Source organism: Maniola hyperantus, chromosome 21, assembly GCF_902806685.2.
Source record: "Maniola hyperantus chromosome 21, iAphHyp1.2, whole genome shotgun sequence".
Classification (NCBI taxonomy): Eukaryota; Metazoa; Arthropoda; class Insecta; order Lepidoptera; family Nymphalidae; genus Maniola; species Maniola hyperantus.
The window spans coordinates 3,651,574-3,678,530 of record NC_048556.1 but is presented as its reverse complement, the minus strand read 5'-3'; the positions used below and the strand labels follow the sequence as shown (position 1 = coordinate 3,678,530).

At 38.4% G+C, this 26,957-nt stretch overlaps 1 protein-coding gene across 2 annotated transcripts in view; it reads left to right on the top strand.

Annotated features, from left to right (window-relative positions):
* The first annotated feature begins 20,994 nt into the window (after nucleotides 1-20,994).
* The window catches only part of trh (PAS domain-containing protein trachealess), a 97,150-nt gene continuing 91,187 nt past the window's right edge, over nucleotides 20,995-26,957 (top strand). For both annotated transcript variants that reach the window (XM_069505894.1, XM_034979969.2), the window contains exon 1: nucleotides 20,995-21,759. In XM_069505894.1, the coding sequence (XP_069361995.1) occupies nucleotides 21,545-21,759 (215 nt within the window). In that variant the 5' untranslated portion in view covers nucleotides 20,995-21,544. The remainder of the gene's footprint in view (nucleotides 21,760-26,957) is intronic.

Here is a 26,957-nt window from a genome sequence, read left to right as displayed (position 1 = left end):
TTGTGCATTCGGTTCATTTTTGGTCTAAGGAAATACGACCATGTATCTGAATATCGTAAAAAACTGAACTGGCTCCCTATTAGGCATCGACGTAATCTGCATGTTCTTTCTATCCTATTTGCCACACTTTTCCATCCCTGGTCACCACCCTACCTTAAAGATCAGTTTAAATTTTTTAGCTCCTTCGAACGTGATCGCGGCCTGCGTTCCTGTTACGATTTCAAGCTTATAACGACCAAACATAATACGCATGGCTACGCGGAATCATTTACTGTAAAAGCAGCTTCGCTGTGGAATGCACTTCCGGTCGAAATAAGACGCTCCAAATCGCTGGCAATTTTTAAAAACCGTGTCAAGAAACACTATCTGTCACTGTAGATTTTCTGCCATAACTATATTATGTACAGTTAGCTATGTAGTATGTATTATTTATTTAATTATACTATATTGATTTTATATAGTATTTATATCCATGTATATTGTATATATTATATTATATTTTATAGTATGTACCTATTAGAGTGTATGTGTTTATATATACCTATATATATTTATATATATATTATATTTATAGCTAAATTGCGACTCCCCGTCTTACAGTTCTATAAGTTCTTAAGTATGGGTTGCCTGGAAGAGATCACTTTAGTGATAAGGTCGCCCTTTGTTTTTTAAGTGTATCCTGTATTCTTACTCTCTGTAAATCTATTAACAATAAAGTTATTTTAAATTAAATTAAAAATGCCTGAGAGTTCTCCATAATGTTCTCAAAGGTGTGTGAAGTCTACCAATCCGCACATGGCCGGCGTGGTAGACTATGGCCAAAACCCTTCTCACTCTGAGAGGAGACCCGCGCTCTGTAGTGAGCCGGCGATGGGTCGATCATAATGATGATGATACTTTATTGAAGAAAAAATACATAGCTGCCTACTGGATGTGTATTTTGACGAAATAAAGAACACGTCAAAACTCAGTGTTAATTAAGCGGTGAAAACAAAAAAAAGAGTCTCAAGGAGAAGAAATCCCAGCGGCGGCATATTGCCAAATTTCCATACTTGTAATCTTAAGGCGGTAGACAAATTTACGGAGAAAATATGTAAATTTTATACGAAGAAAAACACCAAGATCTCCACGGTCCCGCTGCTAAGTAACCCGGAGGTGTGAACTCGGCTTTGAAGACGAAAATCCCGATGAATTTTTTAAAAGACTTCTTGTGCGGTTTCTTTTTTTAATGTTTATTTATGTGCGGGGTGCAGATAGGGGTTAATATTAATGTGCGATTTGTTATTTGTTATTCATACAGTTGTAATGGGTTTATTGGTAGGTACTGGTTTGGTGCTGAACAAAATATTAAGTTATTAAATTCAGAAAAGCTAGATACTGGTGAGTGTTTTGGGGGACCAGTACTAAGATTTGGTCAGACGATTATGGCAGATCTGTATTGCAGTTGCAAACTATGATGGAAAAGCTAGCCGTTAAAAATTGACCGAGACTTGTCAATAGTAGGGTCTTGTTCTGTAGTAATAAAATGATGTGATTTTTTTGTACATCGGTATTTTATGGGGCTAGAATTCATTATTAAAGAGAAAAATTATATTAAATATATAAAAAAATATTTTTATTTATTCTTAACATAATATTTACTAACGTCACGCTCGCGCTGTACGGAAAGCGATTAATGACGTTACAAGGCGTAAACAAAAATGATTTTTAATTTTTTTTACATAAAAATATTTTCCCGCAGAAATTACTCTATACCTATTTAAGTTAAAAAATTGAAAAATATTTGACATTTACGCCTTGTGATGTCATTAATCGTTTTCCGTACAGCATGACGTTAATAAATAATTGATTATGTTAAAAATAAATAAAAATCATGTTTTTTCAACTATCAACATATCAGTAAGTATTATATCTAAGTACAAAAATTAAAAAGAAATTCACTTAATTCCTTAACAGTCAACAGTCTACGAGCATAAATAAAAATCCAACCCTCCCCGGGCAGCTACGAAACGGCTACAAATTAAAAAGTACATTATAAATGGAGGCGACTGTATGATAAATGGCGGGAGAAATTAAAACAACGCGATAATGTTATTACTTATCTGTCTTATTTACGGCTCGCGATACTTCCTGAAATGTACTAATGGTATTATAATGTGCTTCGATTGAAAAATAGTAGATGTAATTAGTACCTACCTTTAGAATAGGTATTTAATTCCATAACTTAATACAGGGTGTAACCAGACGCTGGCAAAAACTAAGACAGGTGATAGGTAGGTAAGTACTGATGATTACTGATAATATGATACCACAAAAAAAAAACGCGAAAAAGAAATATTTATATAAATAAATAAATTATATGGGTTTTTTTGCATGAATAAATAATAAAAAGAAAAAAATCTTTATTTACGAAAAAGGTTCTTTTATAGTGTCGTTTACTAGTGGTCTCCACACGAGGTAACTTGTATCATGGAGACCATAACATTACCTATATGAGTTCTTAAGTAGTGGGTTTTGCTGAGGACTAGGAAAGTACCTTTATCAACCTAAGTAAGTACCTACTAATTATTTTAAAAATTGAAGCTATTTCTTTTAAATGAATCTTTAAGCTAAATGGTTAACCTCATAGATATAGGTAAGTTAGAGCAATAATTCTAAATCTTTAAAATCTCGTTCAACCATTCCACGTTTTCGAAAAATTTCCATTAAAGTCCCGATAAAAAGAATCTCCTCGGTGCAGTTAAAAGAATTGCAAAACGACGCCCTGGGGCCTCCTAGACCCCGCTGCATCCGTGAGATTTATCTGAATAAATTATCTGTTTTACCTACCCACCTGAAGTGAAGGGTTGTCAAGAGAATTAATATAATAAATAAATAAATAATCTTTATTTCACAGACATCAAAGGCCCACAATATTATGTTAGTAACCATCTTAATCTATGTTAGTAACTATATTATAATATAATGTATGTTAGTAAGAAACTTATTCTATGTTAGTTAATATAATTAATATACTTATTAACTAATGCAGACATCCAGTGCGCCTTGAGAGCGCTGTCCTGTCTGTCTGCTATCACCTTCAGGATAATGTTAGGACTTCTCTCCAACCTACTTTTGATTGAGGCGATCCTTTTCCGTATGATTGCGAAGAAGCCGTCTACACAGTTATCCGCAAACATACCGGACGCGCTACAGTACCGAGGCAGTCCCAACATTATTCTGAAGATGTTATTATACTGGACTCGGAGGGCGTTTATAGATTTTTGGGTATAGTCAACCCACAGACTGCACGTGTAGAAGCTCTGACAAAAGGACTTGAACAAAGTGACCTTAACTTCTTTTGTGCAACGAGCAAATCTGCGAGCTATCATATTCCCTCTAACCGCCAATTAATGCTTTGCAATATTTATTGTTCTAATATTTATGGGGAAAAAAGATTTTTGACATATTTCTCAACAATGTACCCTATCTATGTAAACTGTACCTGTTTATTGCTCATCAGTCAACACAGTTTTATAAATCTACAAATACCTATATTTACTCGAATTTCCACTACCTACTTACGAGTACCTAAGTCCACTTACTCTACTACCACTACCGACGACTTCGACCAAAGCGACTACGAAGCGGCGCGGTTGTCTCTCACGTAGCGCCATGCACACCTACGCGCGCCTACGCGTATCCACTTACTCTACTACCACTACCGACGACTTCGACCAAATCGACTACGAAGCGGCGCGGTCGTCTCTCACGTAGCGCCATGCACACCTACGCGCGCCTACGCGTATCCACTTACTCTACTACCACTACCGACGACTTCGACCAAAGCGACTACGAAGCGGCGCGGTCGTCTCTCACGTAGCGCCATGCACACCTACGCGCGCCTACGCGTACCTATATTCACGTCGGGCGTGGACGCTCCCGCATCGCGTCCCGAATCCAGCTGCGCGATTGCAAGAGAATGACAGCTACAATGTCACGATCGCAATCACCTCTGATTGGTTGACGCTCGCTCACTATTGGCTACAATGCATTGTTGCAACAAGAATTGCACAAATTCAGCCAATCACAACAATTGAGATTGTAATAATGATTGATGCAGGTTTGCCGCAATCGAGGTGCAGCGTTCATGACGCGCAGGTGTGGCCATACTATAATATTTTTAATGCTACGGTCAGCAAAATTAACCAGTGTTTTTATATTAGGTAACTTTTTACAAATATTTTAGTTTTCTTTTGTTTACCTCAAAATATTTGCAAGTCAGGGTAACCGTTAATTTGACTAGGTAAACTAAGTATGAATCTTTATGTAAGCTCATTCCAAAATTGATTAGGATAACAATCGGAGTCGCAAAAAAGTTGTGCTACTTACCTATCTATACCTAATTGGCATTTTCAGCACGAGTTCAAAAATCAGCTAGGTAATAATGATTGCAGTGCAGGTACTAGGTATCAATAATGATAAAATCGCCTTAGATATTTATGGGTGTGGCGAATTTAGACAACTCCATTTACTTTGCATATTATAAGTAGGCTTTATTGGCCATATTCCTAAAATAACGACTTCCGTTAACCATCGCAGACAATGAGATGTAAAATTTTAATGCAATTTTTTACTAGCCATTTTATAAAAACCGGCCAGGTGCGAGTCAGGCTCTCGCAACGAGGGTTCCGTACTACAGTCGTATTTTTTCGACATTTTGCACGACAATTCAAAAACTATGATGCATAAAAATAAACAAAAATATGTTTTAGAATGCACAAGTGAAGCCCTTTCATATGATACCCCACTTGATATAGTTATCTTACTTCGAAAATTCAAAATACTTATTTTTATTTCATGACCACAATTTAATTTTTTTTGTGTAATGTAACCACAAATTCACGGTTTTCAGAATTTTCCCCTAATGTCTACTATAAGATCTACCTGCCTGCCAAATTTCATGATTCTAGGTGAACGGGAAGTACCCTACAGGTATCTTGACAGACCGACAGACAGACAGACAACAAAGAGATCCTATAAGGGTTCCGTTTTTCCTTTTGAGGTACGGAACCCTAAAAAAACACTAAAACAATGGATTGGAGATCCATTGGAAAGCTTAGCCATGACATCACCGCTAACACATTCACCAAAGTGAAACCGACGATACACGGACAGAGAAAGAAATACCTTTTAACAGGAAATAGTTTATATTCTCAAAACAAATTGCAATAAATTGTTCATGTTGACTACACTAAGACAAACAAAACCCAACTCTATTCTTAACTAAATAGAACATAAATTACAATGAGTAAATCCAAAGCCGATAAAAGAACACGGTGAACACGAATTAAATCTGTAAAACAAAAGTCATTGGTCCGAATTTCAAATTTCGAATCGAACGCTTAGGTCCATTTGAATCGCGGCACGCAATTGGTCATTTGCGATTCAGCGCGCGAACCGTCTTGATGGATCGATGATGGTAGCGAGTCGATCGCCGTTTGACCAGAAAAATTGACTTTGATGCCGGACTATATGTGGAAATGATATGACCAAATGGAAAAAACCGGCCAAGTGCGAGTGAGGCTCGCGCAATGAGGGTTCCGTACTACAGTCGTATTTCTTCGACATTTTGCAGGATAATTCAAAAACTATGATACATAAAAATAAATAAAAATCTGTTTTAGAATACACAGGTGAAGACCTTTCATATGATACCCAACTTGATATAGTTATCCTACTTAGAAAATTGAAAATATTAATTATTAGTTCATGACCACAATTTACTTAATTGTTTTTGTGTCATCTAACCCTAAATTCACGGTTTTCAGATTTTTCCCCAAATGTCAGCTATAAGATCTACCTACCTGCCAAATTTCATGATCCTAGGTCAACGGGAAGTACCCTGTAGGTTTCTTGACAGACAGACGGACATACAGACAGACAGGCAACAAAGTGATCCTATAAGGGTTCCGTTTTTCTTTTTGAGGTACGGAACCCTAAAAATGGAATCCCTTTTTCGTAGCTTTTTGAAGGTAAAGCTTCTTCTTGTGAATCATTCACAGTCGATCATTTCTCTATCAGTGATTAGATTATGAAACAGTCGTGTAAGTGAAAATCCATTCTTCATAACGTCTGAAGCCCCGGAAAATTTATAGGCACGCGTTTTTCTGAGAACTTTTTGCGAACCCCGCCCGTTGCACTATTGTCGTACCTACTCCTAGCACAAGCCTGACGCTTAGTTGGAGAGGAAAGGGGAATATTAGTCATTTAACATGGCTGATATTCTTTAAAAAAAAAAGAATTGTACCTATTCCTTTAGATCTTAAGGCTTTAGGAGGTGGCTGTCAAATATTTTTTTAGCGTTTTAGCAAAGAGCACGTTTTTATACCTCTGTGCTCTTGGCCCTTGCACTGAGATCTCTAATCGAATCTACAAGTCTACAACCCTTTCTGTTAAATGTCTTTAATCTAATTAATAATAATTAATCAACGCACAGCTCAAACTACTGGATGGATCGGGCTGAAATTTGGTATGCAGATAGCTATTATGACGTAGGCATCCGCTAAGAAAGGATTTTTGAAAATTCAACCCCTAAAAGGGTGTAATAGGGGTTTGGTGTAGTCCACGCGGACGAAGTCGCGAGCATAAGCTAGTCGTCTTTAATTAGGTATAAGCCTCGATGTGGTATAGGTACATTGAGCTGTCATCATCATCATCATCATCATCAACCAATAGACGTCCACTGTCTGGACATAGGTCTCTTGTAGGGACTTCCACACGCCACGGTCTTGCGCCGCCTGGCTCCCTGCGACTCGTCTGATGTCGTCCGTCCACCTAGTGGGGGGTAGAGGTTTAAAATATAAAAAAGTTGTTTGCGTCTGACGTAGTTACAGCTAGCTACAAAATCAATTCGCAATTCTATTTCAGAGAAGTACGCACGAGCGCTTTCTTCGCGAGGGCTCGGAAACTCTCTTTGTGACACTGTAGGGAATGCTTGTCTTCAATTCGATATAGCTATACTTACTTGATAAGGCAATTGTACTTATTTTTACTTTAAGTACATACCCACCAACTATTTAGGTATGTAGGTATTCTGTATCAATGTACCTACAACTCAAACCGCCTGTGTCTAGAAACTTAAGATTTTGCATCTAGGTTCTCTCTATAATGTAATGTTAGGTAGACCATCGTACAAGAAGTGACACTAGTTTTTTTTGTGATGTATAGGTAACGTAACCAAAAATTCGCGGTTTTCGGAGTTTTCCTTTTACTTGGGTTAGGTATAAGACATTACTATACCTACTTACCTGCCAAATTTCATGATTCTAGTTCAACGGGAAGCCTATAGATTTTGATTCCATTGACGGATCTTGACACTGACAGACACGTCAGGCAGATAGAAAGACAACGGTGATCCTATAAGGGTGCCTCATGGATTTAGAAAGTAATAATTCTTATTTGTACAAAGAATTAGTAAAAATTTCTTTGAAGTGCCTTTTCTTTCTAAAGATACGGAACCCACGGAAATTTTTTGAATGAATGAATGATAAATATTGTGTAGCAATTCGTGAATATATTATATGGTTCCTACTTTTCACCTTGGTACAAGTACATCAAAGGATATCAAACGAAATCTATCAACGCCTTACAAGAATTGTCAAAGCACCTAATTCGACGCCGATGGCTTCATACCACTCAGATTTCCCGGTGGATTGACGTAAGAAAGAGATGCAAATATACATTTAATATACGATTGAAAGGGAGAGGTATACGGTCACGGACTCTGTTCAGATGATTGGTGTACGTGCGGTGACGACCGCGCCTATACGTGACTTTTGAGTTCGACTTTGAGATAGTTGTGTAGTTTAGCGACTGGTTTTGATACTTGAAGTTTACACTAAAGAGAAGATTTTTTTTATGTTACACGAAAGTATAAATAAATCAGTCAAGTGCGAGTCGGACTCACACATGAAGGGTTCCCTACCATCGTAGAAGATTATGTACTACTTATTTAATATTTTTTTAATTACATGGCTGCCATTTTGATTTTTTTTATAACGGCAATAGAAATACACATTCTGTGAAAATTTTGACTCTACCTATTACGGCTCATAAGATAGGTAGGTAGATACCTACAGCCCGCTGACAGACGGACGGATGGACGGACGGGCGGGCGGACAGCGGAAGCTTAGTAGGTAATAGGGTCCCGTTGGCACGGTTCTGATACGGAACTCTAAAATTGAAAAAAATTATTGTAATTCAAAATTTGCACCAACATCGTATGAACTCTTTTAAGTTTTTACATGGGTATGATATAATTTTAAGTCAAGAAAATAGCTGTTGTAAGGTGCCAGAGCCAAAAAATAAATTAGTAGATATAGAATAAAATAAACGTTACCGTTTACTTGTAGATTACCTGATACCTTCACATCCTCAACGAGTCAGGATAATTTCACCAAAATACTAGGTACCTAACTCTAACACTACCTATAGTCCTTTGTGCATTTAGTAAGGTAATTATTTTTATTTTTATATTTTTTATAGAGTTTTATCGACCTTCAAGGAAATTTCAATATAATAATTTTAAATACATACCTATCAAAAATTCCGGACCGGCAGGAATCGAACCCGCGTCTCCTGTATTCAAAATTATTTAAAATAAATATTGTGTTGTATTCTGTTTGTACTTTCAAGTTTCAACGAACTACGATAAGTTTAATAAGTCCAAGTATCAAGACTAAACAAATAATAGAACTATGTATAATCGTTTGACTGACAAAGACGCATACCTTAGCTACTGTCTTATTGCTGCAAGCCCATTCATTGTTTTATTGGCCGGCATTTATATTGAACGAAGAATGTCTATAATCTTCTATATCTATATTAAAAAAAAAGAAAAAGCTGACTGGCTGTGGCTCTACCGCGGTTGTTTGACAGCTACAATGTCACGATCGCAATCATCTCTGATTGGTTAATGCTCGCTCACTATTGGCTACAATGCATTGTTGCAACAAGAATCGCACAAATTCAGCCAATCAGAACAATTGAGATTGTAATAATGATTGATGCAGGTTTTAGACAATCGCCCTACGGACGGTCCGATCCCGATCCCGATCCCGATCCGTCCGATCTATCGGACGGATCGGGTTGAAATTTGGTATACAGATATGTAGATTAGGTAGCTATTATAATGTTAGACATCCGCTATGAAAGGATTTTTGAAAATTCAACCCCTAAGGGGATAAAATAGGGGGTTGAAATCTTTGTAGTATACGCGGACGAAGTCGCGGGCATAAGCTAGTCTAAATAGGTATGTAAAAGGAAAAGGTGACCCGACTGATCTATCAACGCACAGCTCAAATTACTGGACGGATCGGTCTGAAATTTGGCACGCAGATGACGTAGACATTCGTCAAGAAAGGATTTTTGAAAATTCAATCCCTAACAGGGGTTTGAACTTTGAAGGGTAGTTCACGCGGCAGAAGTCGCGGGTTTAAGCAAGTAATAATATACAAATGTACAGTTACGGAACCAGAGCCTCTAGGGTAGATGTACCAATTTTGTGTGAAAATCTTTTTAACTTTTTTTTGTTGGAAAAATAAAATTGCAAAATTAAGTCTGTGTGTCACCCACCGTAATGCACAAGTCATGTTTTTAATAGGGACTTTTTAAACGGTTACATTTTTTTTCTTAAAGTCACCCACAAACTTGCGTTCATTATACTGGGAACTGAGGGGTTGGGTGTAGAGTTACAATTTTCTCAGACAGTCCAAATTCTGTAAAAATGCTTACGAAAAGTAAATTGCAACAGTACCTAACTTATTATCATCATCAACCGATAGACGTCCACTGCTGGACATAGTTCTCTTGTAGGGACTTCCACACACGGTCTTACGCCGCCTGAATGCAGCGGCTCCCTGCGACTCATCTGATGTCGTCCGTCCACCTAGTGCCCCCACAGTCTTCCAACACTGCGTCTATCTAACTACCTAGTATAATATAATAATATTAACTATCACATTAATTTGAAGCTTTTTATGTGTACCTACTAAGTAGATGATGCTCGTGACTTCATCCACGTGGATGTATTTAAAAATCCCGCGGGAACTTGTTGATTTTCCGGAATGGATGGTTTGGATGATCGGATGTTTATTACCCCTTCTCGCCATAATGACTAAACCGATTTGGCTGTAATTTGGAACGGAGATAGCTTATATCTACCCTGAATTAACATATTGGCTACTTTTTATTCTGGAAAATCAAGAAGTCCTCGCAGAATTGAAAACTTATATCAGAACATAGTCACATAGAGGTTGCCTGTAAGAGATCGCTTTAGCAATGAGGCCGCCATTGCAACCTTTGTATAGTTTCTTCTGTATCTTGTATTGTTTTCCTGTAATGTGTGTGTGCGCAATAAAGATTTCTAAATAAATATATAAAAAGAAATTATGCCGCCAGATCTATAGATTCTCACATCTGTAACAATGTCCGATGGGGTATGGAATCGTGGGTGGGTGAAGTTAAGCGAGTTTCGTCGACTGTCAACACGTCGTCAGCACGCGTATTGTGCGCGTAGCACGCGGGGACAATGCGCGTAAGTGACGAACATTAGGGTACAATTTAATGATTGTGCCCCATGATTTTTTAGAAGTCTCCAGTACTTACCTAGTTACTTATAACAGCTATAAATAAAACGATTCTTCGATTTTTTTAATTTTGTTGTTTAATTTTTACCTACCTACCCACAAAGCTGCCTAGAATTTGAATCCTTTGTCAGTTTTCACTAGAGCATAGATGCAATCTGTAAAAATTGGTATTTTATTTAGATACTAGATATAAGATCAATCCCCTGTATATCTCAAATTTAGCTCACTTTCATCTTATACTCCATTACTTATCACTAACCACCAGGTGAGATCGCGAAGTCAATTTATTGATAAGCAGCTAACTTGTAATGGAATTCATAACTTGAACTGATAACTTCAGGGCATAAACTTTGATTGACTATTAAGTTAACTAAAAATAGCGCTCAGCACCGGATATGAGATTCGAAGTCTTCATCAAGCATTCAGGACACGACGTTGCGACCCCTGCTCTTAGCAGTCGCACTAAACATAAATATCCATACCTCCATGCTAACATAATAAATCCCTGATTGTTTGTAGGTGAAGGAAAACATCACATGAGGAAACCTGCGCGCCGGAGAGTTCTCCATAATCTTCGTGAAAGGTGCGTGAAGTCTGCCAATCCGCACTTGTCATTCTTAGAGAAGACTCTTTCAAGTTCACGACAGTTAGAAAACTTGTACGTTTTTATTAAACCTTACCTACCCCTTTGGTTTCTACGCGGTATCGTACCGGAACGCTAAATCGCTTGGCATTCTGATGATGATAACAATGAAACTAAATTTTGCTCGCAGTTTCTTAGGATATCATTAGGAGTCAATCCGGGCACTAGGAATCTTGGCCGAATTACGTCCAAGTGCGAAATAGCTACCGGAAAATCTTTCTTGCAAAAACAGTAGACATTTCTTTATTTCTTTTAAAGGAACATTTGTTCAAATGTAATTGCAAATTGCTGCTTACACTAAAGCGCGATTCTATTAGCACCTCCCCTCGCAAGTACATTTTTCTTGCTCGAATGCCCACGTTTTTTTTTACCGGAGCCAATAAAAGTGTAAGTGGATTTTTTTCTTCGGGAAACCTAATAACGCGGGTAATTTTTCAATTGTCTGTACAGTTGGTAGACACCTTTCTTGGATGGGCTTATGCAATGGCAAAAAAAAATAGTGCGTGTACTTAATCATTATTCCTCATACGCATGGCTAAGGTTTGGAAATACTCTTCCGCGATCTGTGTTTCCTATCAATTATAATCCGGGTATCTTTAAAATAAAACAAGAGTGTATGGGTCTTCTAGGTCAACTCATCCCATCTTAGGCAACATCATCACTTTCCATTTATAATACTTATTAGGTAGCGCCTATTGATTTTCCAAAAACTTCAGTCTTCAGCTTTTTTCAATAGTAATGCATGTAATTTTTTTATAATTTTAATTCACTTTTTACATTGTTAACATAGTGAAAAATATAAGTAGGTACCTCTTGTTTGAAATGCTCAAATTTTTTTAAAAATAGATAAAACATTGCTAAAATTTGATCCGTTCAAACGCCGCCATTTTATGCGGGCTTTGAACGACGTCACGATTCCCGTCAGTCACCTGTCACGTGACAGTATTACTATAGAAGAAAAGATTGAAAACGTGAATCGTGACGTTCACGTTTTCAAACTTTTCACGTTCCGTTTCGACCAATGGTGATCCGTTTCGCAAAATGCAAATTTCGCTCGCTTAAATTTTTGCACTTCATAATTAATAATTTATGCAATTAAAAATAACTAAATAAAAAAATAATGGTTGCGATTTAATGTCAGGCCAATGAAGATTCGGGGAGGGAAAAATTCAAGTAAATTTAAACCACACGCATATTCCTTATTGGTAGGCATATTATTATTATCAATGCTATGAATTAATGTGATAAGTACATGGATTAAACTAGCAACTGGAAATGATTTTGTCTTTACATTGATACCTATAACCTATAGGTATGTAGATACTTCTGTTCTTAGCAGGGGTTGTGAGCGCGTGTCGTGAATGCTTGATGCAGCCTCCAAAACTCATATCCGGCTCGGCTATTTTTAGTGACTGCCGTAGGATTAATATCACGCTAAGTTTCCCTCACTGAGATAAACTTGGTACGGAAATATTTTGATGATGGTGCAAAATAATTGAGTTTTGTTGATATGAATACCTACTTAAATCAGTAGGTAAGAACCTACCCATATTATAAGTTCCCATATTAGGTTTCTGTGATACACCGGAATAGTCAGTAATTTATATCCAAAATGTATCTTTGTTTTTAAATAAAATAAAATGCGAAAGCGTGTTTGTTTGTTGGTTTGTTACTATACTACTACTACTATTATGGTATTTAACGTTGGCGCTCACTAAGAAAGCAATAGATTTTAAGGAGCCTTAACTCGTTTCAGTTTTTTCCAAAATATTGTTGCTTTTGCAATCATATTTTCCTTACCTTATTGACCTTAGGTGCAAATAAGCCTTATTTCGACCATACATTTATATATATTTCGAAAAGTTTACAAGTCAAGAAGCAAAACGTTCATATGTATACTTTGTCGTAGGTGATTACAAAAAAAGTTAAACTGCACACAAAAGGGTTAAAAGATCATATCGAGATAACTTAACCCTTCAGAAGGGGTTGTTTTATTAATTTATTTACTCGTATCTTCGAAATTATACAAATTTCATCATAATTGGCCCCCATATGCAAAGTTTAATGTTTCGCCCTGATTTTATCATCGCTTAATACATTTTCTTGGTTAGGGTTCGTGTACCTATTAGGTTTGTTTTGAGATGTTTTGTATAGCAATTTGGGTAACTTTCAAGGACTTGGTTGCTTAAAAAAATATTAAAAAAACCGACTTCCAAAACCACTCCAAAGTAAAAAATAACTTTTGTTTCCATACGTGTATGTATGCTTTGAGGCTTTGATTTCTAGTTTCTGTAGGTACTGTAATTATGCTCGCCCGACTTCATACTTACATCTTCCCTTTCCCAGCCACCTATTTCCCGGGCCGTGGGTCTAGCAATGGGCTAATGGTAGGTTCACCTTTCTTTTCTTTTGTTTTTTCTTAATCCTTTGGCTGTGTGGCTTAGTTCTAGCCTAATAGTGCATACCTTTTTTTTTTCTCTAGGAGGAGGAAAAATCCCTAATGGACTTCTGTCTATCGACAGGGTGTGTCCGACTCGCACGGACTAAAAAGACCTCCCCCTCTGCGAGATCAGCACGGAACCGCTACTTTTACTACCGCTACGATTACTTCGTGCTATATAGTGCATGTCTACCAATCCGCACATGGCCAGCGTGGTAGACTATGGCCAAAACCCTTCTCACTCTGGGAGGAGATCCGTGCTCTGTAGTGAGCCGGCGATGGGTTGATCATGATGATGATATAGTGCATAATATGTTAATGACATTGGTAAATCCGCGTTGCTCCAACTCACAATCTGGTTGGGTGACTGATTTTGTTGGACCCAATTCGGGCTCTAATAATTTTCCTCGGTAAATACACTAGGTACGCTTAGTCCTAATTATGAACATAAAAATAAGTAGGTAAAATATTCATTGTACAAATAGGTAGATAGGTATAACTAATATAATAAAATAATTACCAAAAGCAAGCAAAGTTTCATTTACTGGCAACACAGCAAGCGTGAAGCGCAAGCAATTAAAATTAGAATATCTTAATACACATCGAAGTATCAGGGTTGCCATCTTAATGCGAGCTTGTTCCCTAATTCCCGAGATAAACTCGTGTAAGGCCCTGGACATGTTTATTTGTATAAGTGAATGTTTATGGTGGAATTTATGTGGGTACACGGGGTTTGTATGGAGATAGCGGTGTATTTATGTCTAATTAGGATGTTATGGTGAATTGGGGAATATTAAATTTGGTGTTATCTTAGATAATTACTGCGGTACTTAGGTCATAGGTGTGTGTAATTAAAAAATGTAGAGTTTTCTTTTCGTCCTTACATTTTTTGGTAGGTAGAGCTTTTTTAATATTTTTAGGGTTCTGTATCTCAAAAGGAAAAAAGGAACCCTCTTAGGATCAATTTGTTGTCTGCCTGTCCGTCTATCTGTCCGTCTGTTCGTCTGTCTGTCAAGAAAACCTGTGGGGTACTTTCGGTTGACCTAGCCTTAGGTTTTAAAGATGTCATCACACCATAAAAATCATGGTAGATACAAAGACATTTTACTTGGAAAAGTTTACAAGTAAAATGTCTTTGGGTAAATAATACTTTTATTCAAATAATAGGTACCTACCTATGACCTTCAAATTATTTCCTCTAGGTCGATTCTTATTTTTTATATGCAAACCCATCCACGCAAAAATAGCTACTATAGTTCGCGACATGACGAGATGGCAATCGGGGTGTGAGGTGAGGGGACGCCCCGCACACCCGCACGTCACCCGCGCTATCCTGCGAGTTAGCGCGGGTGCTGTGCGGTTGTACCTACGGGGCGTCCCCATCCCGATAGTCTTCTCGACCTGTCGCGTACTAAGTATAGGTAGGTTGGTAGGTACTTCTAAATTCTACAGTTTTCTTTAGAAACGCAAACGTTCCTTCAGTTGGAAGATTAAACACCAATTACGGTTCCCAACCACGTTTGTGCCACTATTATAGAGGATTTATTTGACCCCCTAACAATAAAATAAAGGTTGGGTCAGTGTACCCTCGGATGTGGGGCAAGTGCGATCGATGCTGCTTAAAATTCCGTATCGATGTACTCGTACTTACGGAGTTTGATGACGTCACGTAGGAATTATCACATATTATATTTTTACGTCTAAGGGCGTTTGTGCTCTCATCCGTATTCGATTCGTATCCGTGATTCTTCGGAGTGGCCGTCATACAAATACGGAATCGGTGGTTTCACGGATGGGTGCACAAACGCCCTAAAAGTGGGTAAACAAAAGTTTTAACCACCTTTAGGGCGTTTGTGCACTCATTAGTGAAATTTTCAGATTTCAATTTCAAATTAAGACTATCAACATAGTAGGTATTTTATAAGAACATATTTTATAAAACGCCTGCCAAGGTGCAGCTTTTGTAACAAGTTTCATAACTGTCATGAACTATGCCAATATCTCGATATTCTCTGCTCTAGCAATCATTCATCAATCATGAATCTCATGATTGACAGGATTGACCCATCGTCTAATGGCCGTCTAAAGCTGATCGTCCATCGAACCGCAACATCATTGGTGCTCCTACAATTCCAAACTCCCCAATGTCAAGATCGTGGCAGGTTCAAACACCTGACGCGGGGAAAAAATGAAAATCACGAATTATCCAATAAGAACCACTTTTCTGGTTGGTTGTCTATTCGTGCTACCACTCACATAAGCGGAGCGATTTTGTACCCAATTTATTTTCACGCAAAAACTACTAATAACTAAGCGGATTTGGCTGAAATTTGGAACGGAGATAGATTATACCTTGGACTAACACATAAGAGGCTACTTTTGTTAGGCGTTTGGAACCGTCGTAGCTTTAGTTTTAAGGTTGCGTTATAATTATCACCACTATATCTTACAAATCTAACACTAGGTATACCAGACAATCAATAAGAGTAATTTATTACCTATTTTGAATAAATCATTTGACTTTGACTTTACCCCGGAAAATTCAAGGGTTCCCACGCATCCACATCACTGTTCCCACGGGGGTTTTAAAAGGGGGTTTTAAATCTTTAGTGGTGGAAGTATTCAGCGTCATCTATGAAAATTATCTCAAACGTTGCCTGGAAACCTCCTCATTCCAAACTCCCCAATGTCAAGATCGTGGCAGGTTCAAACACCTGATAAAATGAAAATCACGAATTATCCAATAAGAACCACTTTTCTGGTTGGTTTTCTATTCGTGCTACTTACCACTCACATAAGCGGAGCGATTTTTTACCCATTTAATTTTCACGCAAAAACTACTGAGTGGATTATACTGTTTGGAACTGAGATAGATTATACCTTGGATTAACACATAGGCTACTTTTACCCCGGAAAATTCAAGAGTTCCCACGGGATTTAAGAAAAACCTTTATCCACGTGAACGAAGTCGCAGGCATCAGCTACTTAAGTAGTTTAGTAATAACTGTAGCACGATTTAACGTAGCTAATTGCTACGAGTCTATGGCTTATGTGTAGGTATTCCGTATACAAATACGGAAATAGAAAATGTAGAATTTTTTTTTTTAAATAGAGATAGCGAGCAAACATCGCACATAGGTGCCCGGGATCGATCCTCGAACACTATCAGTTAGGCTACCACCACTTATTACTTAACTAACAAAAATCCTACAATAAATGCCATAATTTAGTTACACTTACTGAAAACATCGTGAAAAAACTGAAAAATACTTCCCTTTCGCTAATAAGAAAGACTTCCAGCTTTGCTTTTTTTTATAGAGATAGCGAGAAAACGAGCAGGCGGGTGACCTGATGTTAAGTGATTACCGCCGCCCATGAACATTTGCAGCACCAGAGGAACCGCCGATGCGTTGCCGGCCTTTTAGGAATATGTTGGTCCGCCCCTTGAATAACCCCATGTTGTAATCTAGTGGGAACACCGCCGATGGGAGTGGGTTCCACAGTTTGCATGTGCGTGGAAAGAAGGATCTGGCACAGCGGACGGTCGAAATGCACCAGACACCCAGGTGGTGAGGGTGAAATTCCTTACGGTGGCGCGCGGTGCGGTTGTAGAAAAATGAGGGTGGAATGAGGTCAAACAGCTCTTTAGAGCACTCCCCATTATAAAGGCGATAGAACACGCACAGGTAGCGTTAAACATACCTAGTAATTTTTCTACCCTAAAGACTGATTTCCCGCTCAGCCGATGCACAGTGCCCGCAGTCCGCGTACCGATGCGTCCGATCTAAGCAGTTCGCGTGACCGTGTCCGCCGGAGCGAGCTCTTTATTGATTACCACTGTTTACCGTAACCACCCGCGAAACAAAAACATCGGAATGGTGAAACAAACGCGCAATGAGCGTGCCCGTCAATGGATTGTTGCTAGGAATTCTTCGAAAATTGAATTCTTAGAGTGAAATCTATAGACCGCACTCTGACTTTGCTCAGACTTAAGACAGAATTAAAAAGAGACAGATGTATATTTCTCACATAAATCTGTCTCGTTTTAACTCAATCTTAAGTCTGAGCAAAGTCAAAGTGCGCTCTATAGATGTCAGCTTTAGGTATCTAGTAGGTACCTAATAACTGGAACACGAAAACGTAGCGGATTGCTACGAGTCTAGAGCTGCTTCGAAATCCATACTATCCATCCATATATACTTACATACCTACTACTTAATATTATAAATGCGAAAGTGTGTCTGTCTGTCTGTCTGTCTGTCTGTCAGTCTGCTAGCCTTTCACGGTCCATCCGTTCAACCGATTGTGCGTGATTGTTACAAACATCCAAACATCCACACTTTCACCTTTACTAGGATTAGGATCAGCATGGATTGTTACCCTACATTCTGTGGCCTAGGTATACCTAAGTAGATTTTAGTAGATCTATTCATGCATCATCTAACCCTAACAAAGTTAAATTGCCGGCTATCCTGAACGGAAGCCACAAACGCTTGGACATCCGCCCAAGCAACGGATAGCGGCTAACAGGACTCATTTGGTTCAATAGTGACGTTATAATAATATGAATCACGTGTAGGAAGGAGGCGGTAATAGCCTAATGATTAACTGCCTAACGATTAAACGTGGATTAACGGTGGAATAATTAGGTATACCTACCTACTTTATTTTGTCTTTCTCTGTCAATTGTCATCAACTCATTAGTTATTTGACATTTGAAGGAAAAAGACAAAACAGAGTAGTGGCCATAGAGATAGGTAGTGGCATTGGCCCCGCGATTGACTTATCTACCCAACATTCGTTGACCTAAGTACTTATAGCACGGTAATGTTTAGCGTCAATCAGTGGCTCTATCGCGGTTGTTTGACAGCTAAAATGTCACGATCGCAATCATCTCTGATTGGTTAATGCTCGCTCACTATTGGCCACAATGCATTGTTGCAACAAGAATCGCACAAATTCAGCCAATCAGAACAATTGAGATTGTAATAATGATTGATGCAGGTTTTAGACAATCGCCCTACAGGTGTCTTATTTGTATAATACAGTGCGAACTTTTTAAAAAACAGGTTTTTTGAATTATTTTTCGCCTTTTTTAGGGTTCCGTACCTCAAAAGGAAAAACGGAACCCTTATAGGATCACTTTGTTGTCTGTCTGTCTGTCTGTCTGTCGGTCTGTTAAGAAACCTACAGGGTACTTCCCGTTGATCTAGAATCATGAAATTTGGAAGACCTACCTACCTGAGGTAGGTCTTATAGCAGACATTCGGGAAAAAATCTGAAAACCGTGAATTTAGGGTTAGATCACACGAAAAAAATTAAATTGTGGTCATGAACTAATAATAATTAGTACTTATTTTCGAAGTAAGATAACTATATCAAGTGGGGTATCATATGAAAGGGCTTCACTTGTGCATTCTAAATTTTTATTTATTTTTACGCATCATAGTTTTTTATTTATCGTGCAAAATGTCGAAAAAATACGACTGAATTAAGGAACCCTCGTTGCGCGAGCCTGACTCGCACTTGGCCGGTTTTTTTGTGGTATCCCACTTGTAATCATCCGTACTATCACATGTTTTCGTTTTTGTTAGCGTTCTAATTACACCTTGTACCTAATATTGATCGAACTGCACTGAAGCTGTTTTGATCACATGATAAAATACCTACCTAGTTAAGTATACCTATCTCGTAGACCGTCTGTCGGGAGGGAATTCTATGGGTGACTATGAAGTGCGACCGGCATATTAACAACTGCTCAGCCTCAGTATGAACGAACTTGAACCCTAGTTAAATGTGAACTTTATTGGTATTTCAAGGGAATAGTTTTCCTTATTGTATTCATAGTCAATGGTTATTAGAAGCTAATCTGATTCATAGCTTCATGGTTAGGTATTAGGTAGGGTATGCAATGCACCCTAGGATCACTTTGTTGTCTGTCTGTCTGTCGGTCAAGAAATCTACAGGGTGCTTCCCGTTGACCTAGAATCATGAAATTTGGCAGGTAGGTAGATCTTATAGCTGACATTTGGGGAAAAATCTGAAAACCGTGAATTTAGGGTTAGTTCACACAAAAAAATTAAATTGTGGTTATGAACTAATAATTAGTATTTTCAACTTTCGAAGTGAGTGACTATATCAAGTGGGGTATCGTATGAAAGGTCTTTACCTGTATATTCTAAAACAGATTTTTATTTATTTTTATGCATCATAGTTTTTGAATTATCGTGAAAAATGTCGAGAAAATACGACTGTAGTACGGAACCCTCATTGCGCGAGCCTGACTCGCACTTGGCCGGTTTTTTTAAGTTAGTAGGTATACCTACCTACCTATCAAAGATTAAGTAGGTAGTGTAGACGGTACCTACCTATAAAAACAAGGTCCTACTCAGTGGCGTGCGCAAGGTTCGAAGAAAACATCTTATACTTACCAAACATTTAGGTAATGTTATAACGAATTTATTGGCATGTCGTACCTACTTCGTCATCATGATCAACCCATAGCCGGTTCACTACAGAGCACGGATCTCCTCTCAGCATGAGAAGGGTTTGGCCAAATGGCCATGGTAAAGTCTATTCAGAATAAAAAGAGTCGATCTTTGGCCTTTAGGTTACCTACCTACTTATCTACTCTGGTACCTATAAGTATTTTACGAGTAGGTACGCGTTACTTCATATAAAACTCTACCAAGCAGATGTGCGATATGTAAAAAATATCGTTGCAAATGGTTCCCAGTGTGGAAGTGTTGGAAAAGGTGTCGTAATGGCATCTCAAATTAGCATCAATCAATACCTATTACCTACAGGTGTGAGCCACACCCTCGCGTGCCAGACACTCGTACCACGGCGTCTGATCACACATTAACGGTGCTGCAGCCTGCAACAATTAAAAATCTTTACGCGAACCTACAAAACCGCACCACGCAGGCACAAAACTGGCGAACTCCCAACCTACTACTTATTATATTCTATGAGCGCAAGCTATAAACGTATTCCCGAACATATCACGTGCGAGACTACTACCAATTTCATCCAATCAGAGCGCGACAATTCAACTTAATAGTCTAAGCCACGCCCAATCACGTAACCGCCTATTACAGTCCGTGTAACGACGCAGGCTTTTAACTTCGCGATGACGTCCGATCGATTCGCGTCTCTTTCGTTTTAGTACCTCTATCCCTGTCTAATCCACGAAAAGCCACGGGACCTAGACACAGTAGACCGAGTGAATAAAGTCGCGTTTGGCGCGTGTTTTATCTGAGGTCTCAGTTGCACGTCCGAGGTCGAAGGAGGGGGTCGTGCAACTGTTTTCGATAATCGGCCGCGCGTTCCGTACGTGAAAATCGGCCAGTACCCGACCGGTCACGTCTGCGTAAAAACGGATATATGCCCAGAATATTTATTAAGTGGGTGGCTGTGCGTGACTTCTCTCCAGTGAATAGGTTATAGCTGGTAGCTGGCCACGTAAATCGGTCGCGAAATAGGACGGTTTGTTTTGTTTGCTAACTGAAAACGTTTGCGGCTGAAACTGTTAACTGTTCGTGTGAATTTTTTGCGGCTCAGAGTTCGCCGAAAATGTGCGTTCTATTTTCGAACTAGTGTCAAAGACTCTATCGTAAATAAAGTGCGGACATTTATTTAAATAATGGAATAAGAAGAAACTATTTCGTGTTCCGAACTTCTTATTTTGAAGCTTGTGTGTTTGAAAATGGAATAATCAGGAACATTTTCAAATTTCGAACGTTAAAGTTTTGTTTTTAAAATGAGTGTGACAGCGCGGGAAAGGACTGTCAAAGACTAAAAGATTAAAAAAACAGATACGATATAGTGATAATGTTGCCATACCAAGCGGTTGCAATGGACTACGTGGCCTCAGGGTTTCACCACCATCAGCGGGCTGGCGGGTTGCCCGTCATGGGCCTGCCGGGCCCCGGGCCAGGCCTCAACCCGGGCCTGAACCCGGCCTTCACCCATTCCTGGTTCGTACAGTCAAGCCCGGATATCTGTCGGCAGCAACAAGCATCCAACCAATCGCATCTCGAACCTGGGCACGTTTCATTTTTTCTTTTTTATATTTTTCTTTTTAGTTATAGTGTTTCTTCTTCTAGCGACCAAGTTTCTAAGATTGCTCATATTTTCTACTTAGGCACCTTACCTTACTTACTTTTTAATAAGTGTCAATTAATTTATGAGCTGTTCCACGTTTGACATACTTAGCAGGTATGGACACAGGAAATTCTGGACCAGAGTCATAGATAGATACGGTCTAATTTTTTTTTCAAGTAGGTACCAATTTTTTTTATCTACCTTCGAACCTACTTAAGCAAGCTTTCTATAAAGCAACAAAAAAATTGCACTCGCTTAGCTCATTTTTAATCATAAGGGTTTAGGACCTACTAGAAAAACATTTAAGAAATATGAGCAATTTGTTAGGTCTTGGTCTTGTGTTAAAAAAGCATTTTTAATTACTTTTGCGTCCTATTTATTTTAGACGCTTTATTTAATGTGCTTTTATAGATTTGGAGAATTAATGTTGTTCGTCGAAAATAATAATATACCTACCTATCATGTTAAATTAATATAAGTCCAGTAAATCTACCAAGCTGTTACTGTGTCATTTTATTCCATCATCAGAAGTGGGTCCTTATAGTTTTTTTAAAAGTAAAGCTTTGAATAAATCATCATATTCTACGAATAAGGACACTGTTACAAAAGGGCTACTTTTCAGGAGGAGCATTTTTTTAATACTTACTAGCTTATGTCCGCGTGAACTCAATAAATTTCAACCCCCTATTTTAACCCACTTAGGGGTTGAATTTTCCAAATCCCTTTCTTAGCGGAAGCTTACGTCATACCTAATAGTTATCTTTATGAGAAATTTCAGCACTATCTAGGTACACGGTGGCCAGGGTAGTAATTTCAAAAGCTAACTTCTAAGCAATAAAGTCAATTTTTTCAAACTTTTGTGAATTGACATGATGTGAAATTGAAAGTAAGTATCTAAGTATGTTTCAAATCAGCAAAAAAGCCACAACGGCAGTTACGCCCTTATTCGTAGGATACGATGAAATAAGCTGATCTTATACTTAAGTATACTTAGATTGTTACGGCTATATACCTACTCACGTATTTAGTCGACGTAAGCACGACTAGTTTCGAACCCCTCCGGAGTCCTCTTTCACAGGGACTCAGCTATTCAGCTTCAGGGTCTTATTAGTGGGAGGTCCCAGGTTCGATTCTGGCAGGGTTTTGGAGTTTTATATTTTCTAAATTTCTGGTTTGATCTTGTGGGAGGCTTCGGCCGTGGCTATAACTACCACCCTACCGGCAAAGACGTGCCGCTAAGCAATTTAGCGTTCCGGTACGATACCGTGTAGAAACCAAAGGGGCATGGGTCTAATAAAAACTGCCATACTCCTTCCAGGTTAGCCCGCTTCCATCTTAGATTGCACCATCACTTACCACCAGGTGAGATTGCCGTCAAGGGCTAACTTGTATATGAATTAAAAAAATCTGTGCAACCCATTACGAAATCGACTGATTTCACACATAGTTCTAATAATAGTTTTATATTACGAAATTTAGGTTGGTAGTGATAAAACAACTCAACAAGATAATAAACATCTTATTGAGAGTGCCCGAGTCAGCAAAAATTGCTCAAATTGTGTCCGATTTGTATCTCAACTCTCAACGACATTGTCTTACTGGTTCTAAACATGATTGTTTCCAAACCGTCTCAACCAGCCGGCGTGGCATCATTAACTAGGTATTGCGTTGGTATTTATATACTTACGAAATATTAGCTTATGCCCGTGACTTCGTCCGCGTGGACTACACAAATTTCAAACACCTATTTTATACCCTTAGGGGTTGGATTTTCAAAAATCCTTTTATATGCAGACTGCAAGTCAAATTTCGGCTCAATCCGATCAGTAGGTGCGTAGGTAGTTGAGCGTTTTAAATATATTTAGATTGTAGTCACAAAAAATATACCTATAACTCTACCTACTTTTTTACCATATTTTATTAACCGACTTCAAAAAAAGGAGGAGATTCTCAATTCGACTGTATGTTTTTTTTTTGGTATTTAGGTACTATCTATTTATCATATTTTTTTACCTTTCTCAACGTAGGTGTATGTAAATCCTAAGATCCAGTACATCGACATTTAGAAGGAGATGGCAGATTTGTAGAGCGTTGTCCCTGTCGTTGAGACCGACAAAACGTCATGTTAGTATGAGTGACAGAGACAACGCTCTACAAAGCCGAAATGTCATTCTAAAGGCCGATGTACATTACTTTCGGCCGCGTACTTTACTGAAGGTAATAAGTACCTATCCATTACAGATTTAACTTTAATAAATTAATATTTCACTTACTTTGACATCTTTAAATAAAACCATTATTTTTGTTATTTATAAAAGTCATAAACAAAAGACGTTCTCAACGAGATGAAATACCAAGGTTAAAACGATTTTCCGTATAAAACAACTATGTTTTAAAGCTATACCCGCTGGGCCATAACCCCATCGCTAGAGCGGCAGCTTAGTGCGACTGCTGGCATAAAAAAATGGTAGAAACATTCTGGGCGATTCGTAGCTTGACACTACATTTCTAAGAGAAACATTGAAAAGACCAAAATGGCAAAGTTCATCACAGTTTCCGTGAAAAGTTAAGATTTTATATTATTCTATTTTTGCCTGGCACTGTGTACTGTAATTGAGTTTAAGTATAGGGCCTATGAAATCACTAGGTATCCCTCCATGTTATACATCCAAAAGTGTATTTGTTGGCTTGTTGGTTTGTTAGTTTGTCCTTCAATCACGTCGCAACAGAGCAACAGATTGACGTGATTTTTTTGCATGGGTAAGTATCTATAGTTTAAACTTTTTACCCCGGAAAATCAAAGAGTTCAAAAGAAAATCAAAAACTTTAAACATGTGAATGTTTCACAGGTCGTTATAATGAATCTATTAACTTGTTTTGTTGATTACTTTCGCACTACAGAAAATTGCGTACGAAAATCTTTGACACTTATTTTAAAATTCTTTTAAAGGTTCTTCCTGTTGAACAAATTATAAATGATAATCCAACTCAGTTTGATACATTATCAGAAAACAGAGTTTCCAACATGTTTTTATGTAGGTAGGTAAATGTTTCGTTAGTGCAAACTCACGGTAACGCTAATGCAACAAAGTCGTGGCCAAGAAGGTATAAACCAACTTTATTTAAAGCAACAAGTACAAAGAGTGGAGAATTACGTAAATTAAGATTTTTATCATGTCATGAATCGTGGACAATACCGAGCTATTTATTTTTGTTTTGATCACGCAACTAACCTATAATGATACATTAAAAAACCTATTTTATGTGCCTAATGTCGAGTTTCGAGGATATACTCAGAGGTGTGGAATTTTTCTTGTTTTTGAATCGTAAAATAATAAATACAATCTTCAAATAGGAAGCTATTTGAAGATTGTATTTATTATTTTAAGCGTAGATAAAGCGGACTGAGCCGCTTTTGGCACTTTTGAATATTTTAGAGCTGCCTTTTCTTCACGTTGCATGTTGGTGGATAAATCAACATCATTATCAAATTTAAATAACACTTAAGGTAACAAACAAGCTTTGTTAATAGTTAGTCCACAAAAAATAAGTATTGTCCAAAGTAATAAGTCCATAATATTATAAGTAGCTAGGGTACCTAAGTATCTAATTCTTACGCTTCTTGTGGCGTCAGGGAGGCTGACGTGTGCATGTCCTTAACTTCCGAATTAGGAAAAAATGCCGTTGATTATTATAATAAGTGTTGATTGGTCATTAGTGCTACAACGCGTAGCACCTAAACCAAAGTTCGTAGCGGGTTTAAAACGCCTACAGTACGCGGCAGAAAGTAATGTACTTACATCGGCCTTTAGAATGATGTTTCGGCTTTGTAGAGCGTTGTAGTCACTCATGACGTGACGTTTTGTCGGTCTCAACGACAGAGAGAGTGCTCTACAAAGTCGCTACCTCTTTCTAAAGGTCGATGTACATTACTTTCTACCGCGTACTGTACATTGTAAGGCGCAAAATTAGAAAATTAGCAATTTGCCACCAAAGTCCACCAGACTAGTTGGCACACATCGACGCGTTTTTTACATATGCAAGACACACGTACCTACACGTCTATCGTAATCTTTCATCGGCAGCCATGCGGAAATTTACTAATTAGGTTCTCAACATTTTAGAAATCTAAGTGGTAATTGATTTCTCGGCTGCCCTAGATCGATCTGGAAACGGGAAATAGATAGATATATACCTATTAAACAAAAAATATAAGGTCATAATATTATGTGACGTGTCCACTGTCCCGAATTTCAGGGTACCTACCTAATAGAATCTGAATTTGGGTTACTCAAGTCATTCGGGTAGGATTCATCATTCACTGCAGAGCACGGGCACGCACGGGTCTCCTCTCAGAGACAGTGACGTGCAGGTCATAGAGGCATAAATGCACTGCTTAGGTACCCTATTGACCCTAGTCCTAATAACTCAATGCTTATTTTTCGCTATTGACTAAATAGGTTCATACCTAATTGCATACCTGACTTAAATACCTGTGCACGCCACTGCTCAGAGACTAGTGATTTTGGCCATCAGTCTACGCTGGCCATGCCAGATATGCGGATTGGCAGACTTCACACACCCTTGAAAACATTATGGACAACTCACAGGCATGCAGGTTTCCTCACGATGTTTTCCTTCAATGTTAAAGCAAGTGGTATTTAATTACTTTAAAACGCACATAACTCTGAAAAGTTAGAGGTGCGTGCCTGGGATCGAACCCCCGACTTCCGATTAGAAGGCAGACGTCTTAACTACTAGACTGTCAGGGTACCTATAGGGTCTGAATTTGGTAGGATTATAGTGGGTTGAATCAGAGAAAATGTTCTTATCCACATTGGGTTCTAGACGACATCCCACCTGTTCGTCATTACATAGTTAGTGCGCGACAGGTCGAGATGGCAATCAGGATGCCACACCCGCACAGCCCCCGCGCTAACCCGGTGCGGGAAAGCGCGGGTCACGTGGGGAAGTGCGGGGCGTCCCCCCGTCTCATACCCCGATTGCCATCTCGACCTGTCGCGTACTAAACTTAGATCACTGTGTGAGATTGTTCATGCTCACATCTAGTCATAGACAAGAAAATCCCCGTCTCTCTACTATTATTTCGAAACAAAGGTAATATAATTTGCATACCTAC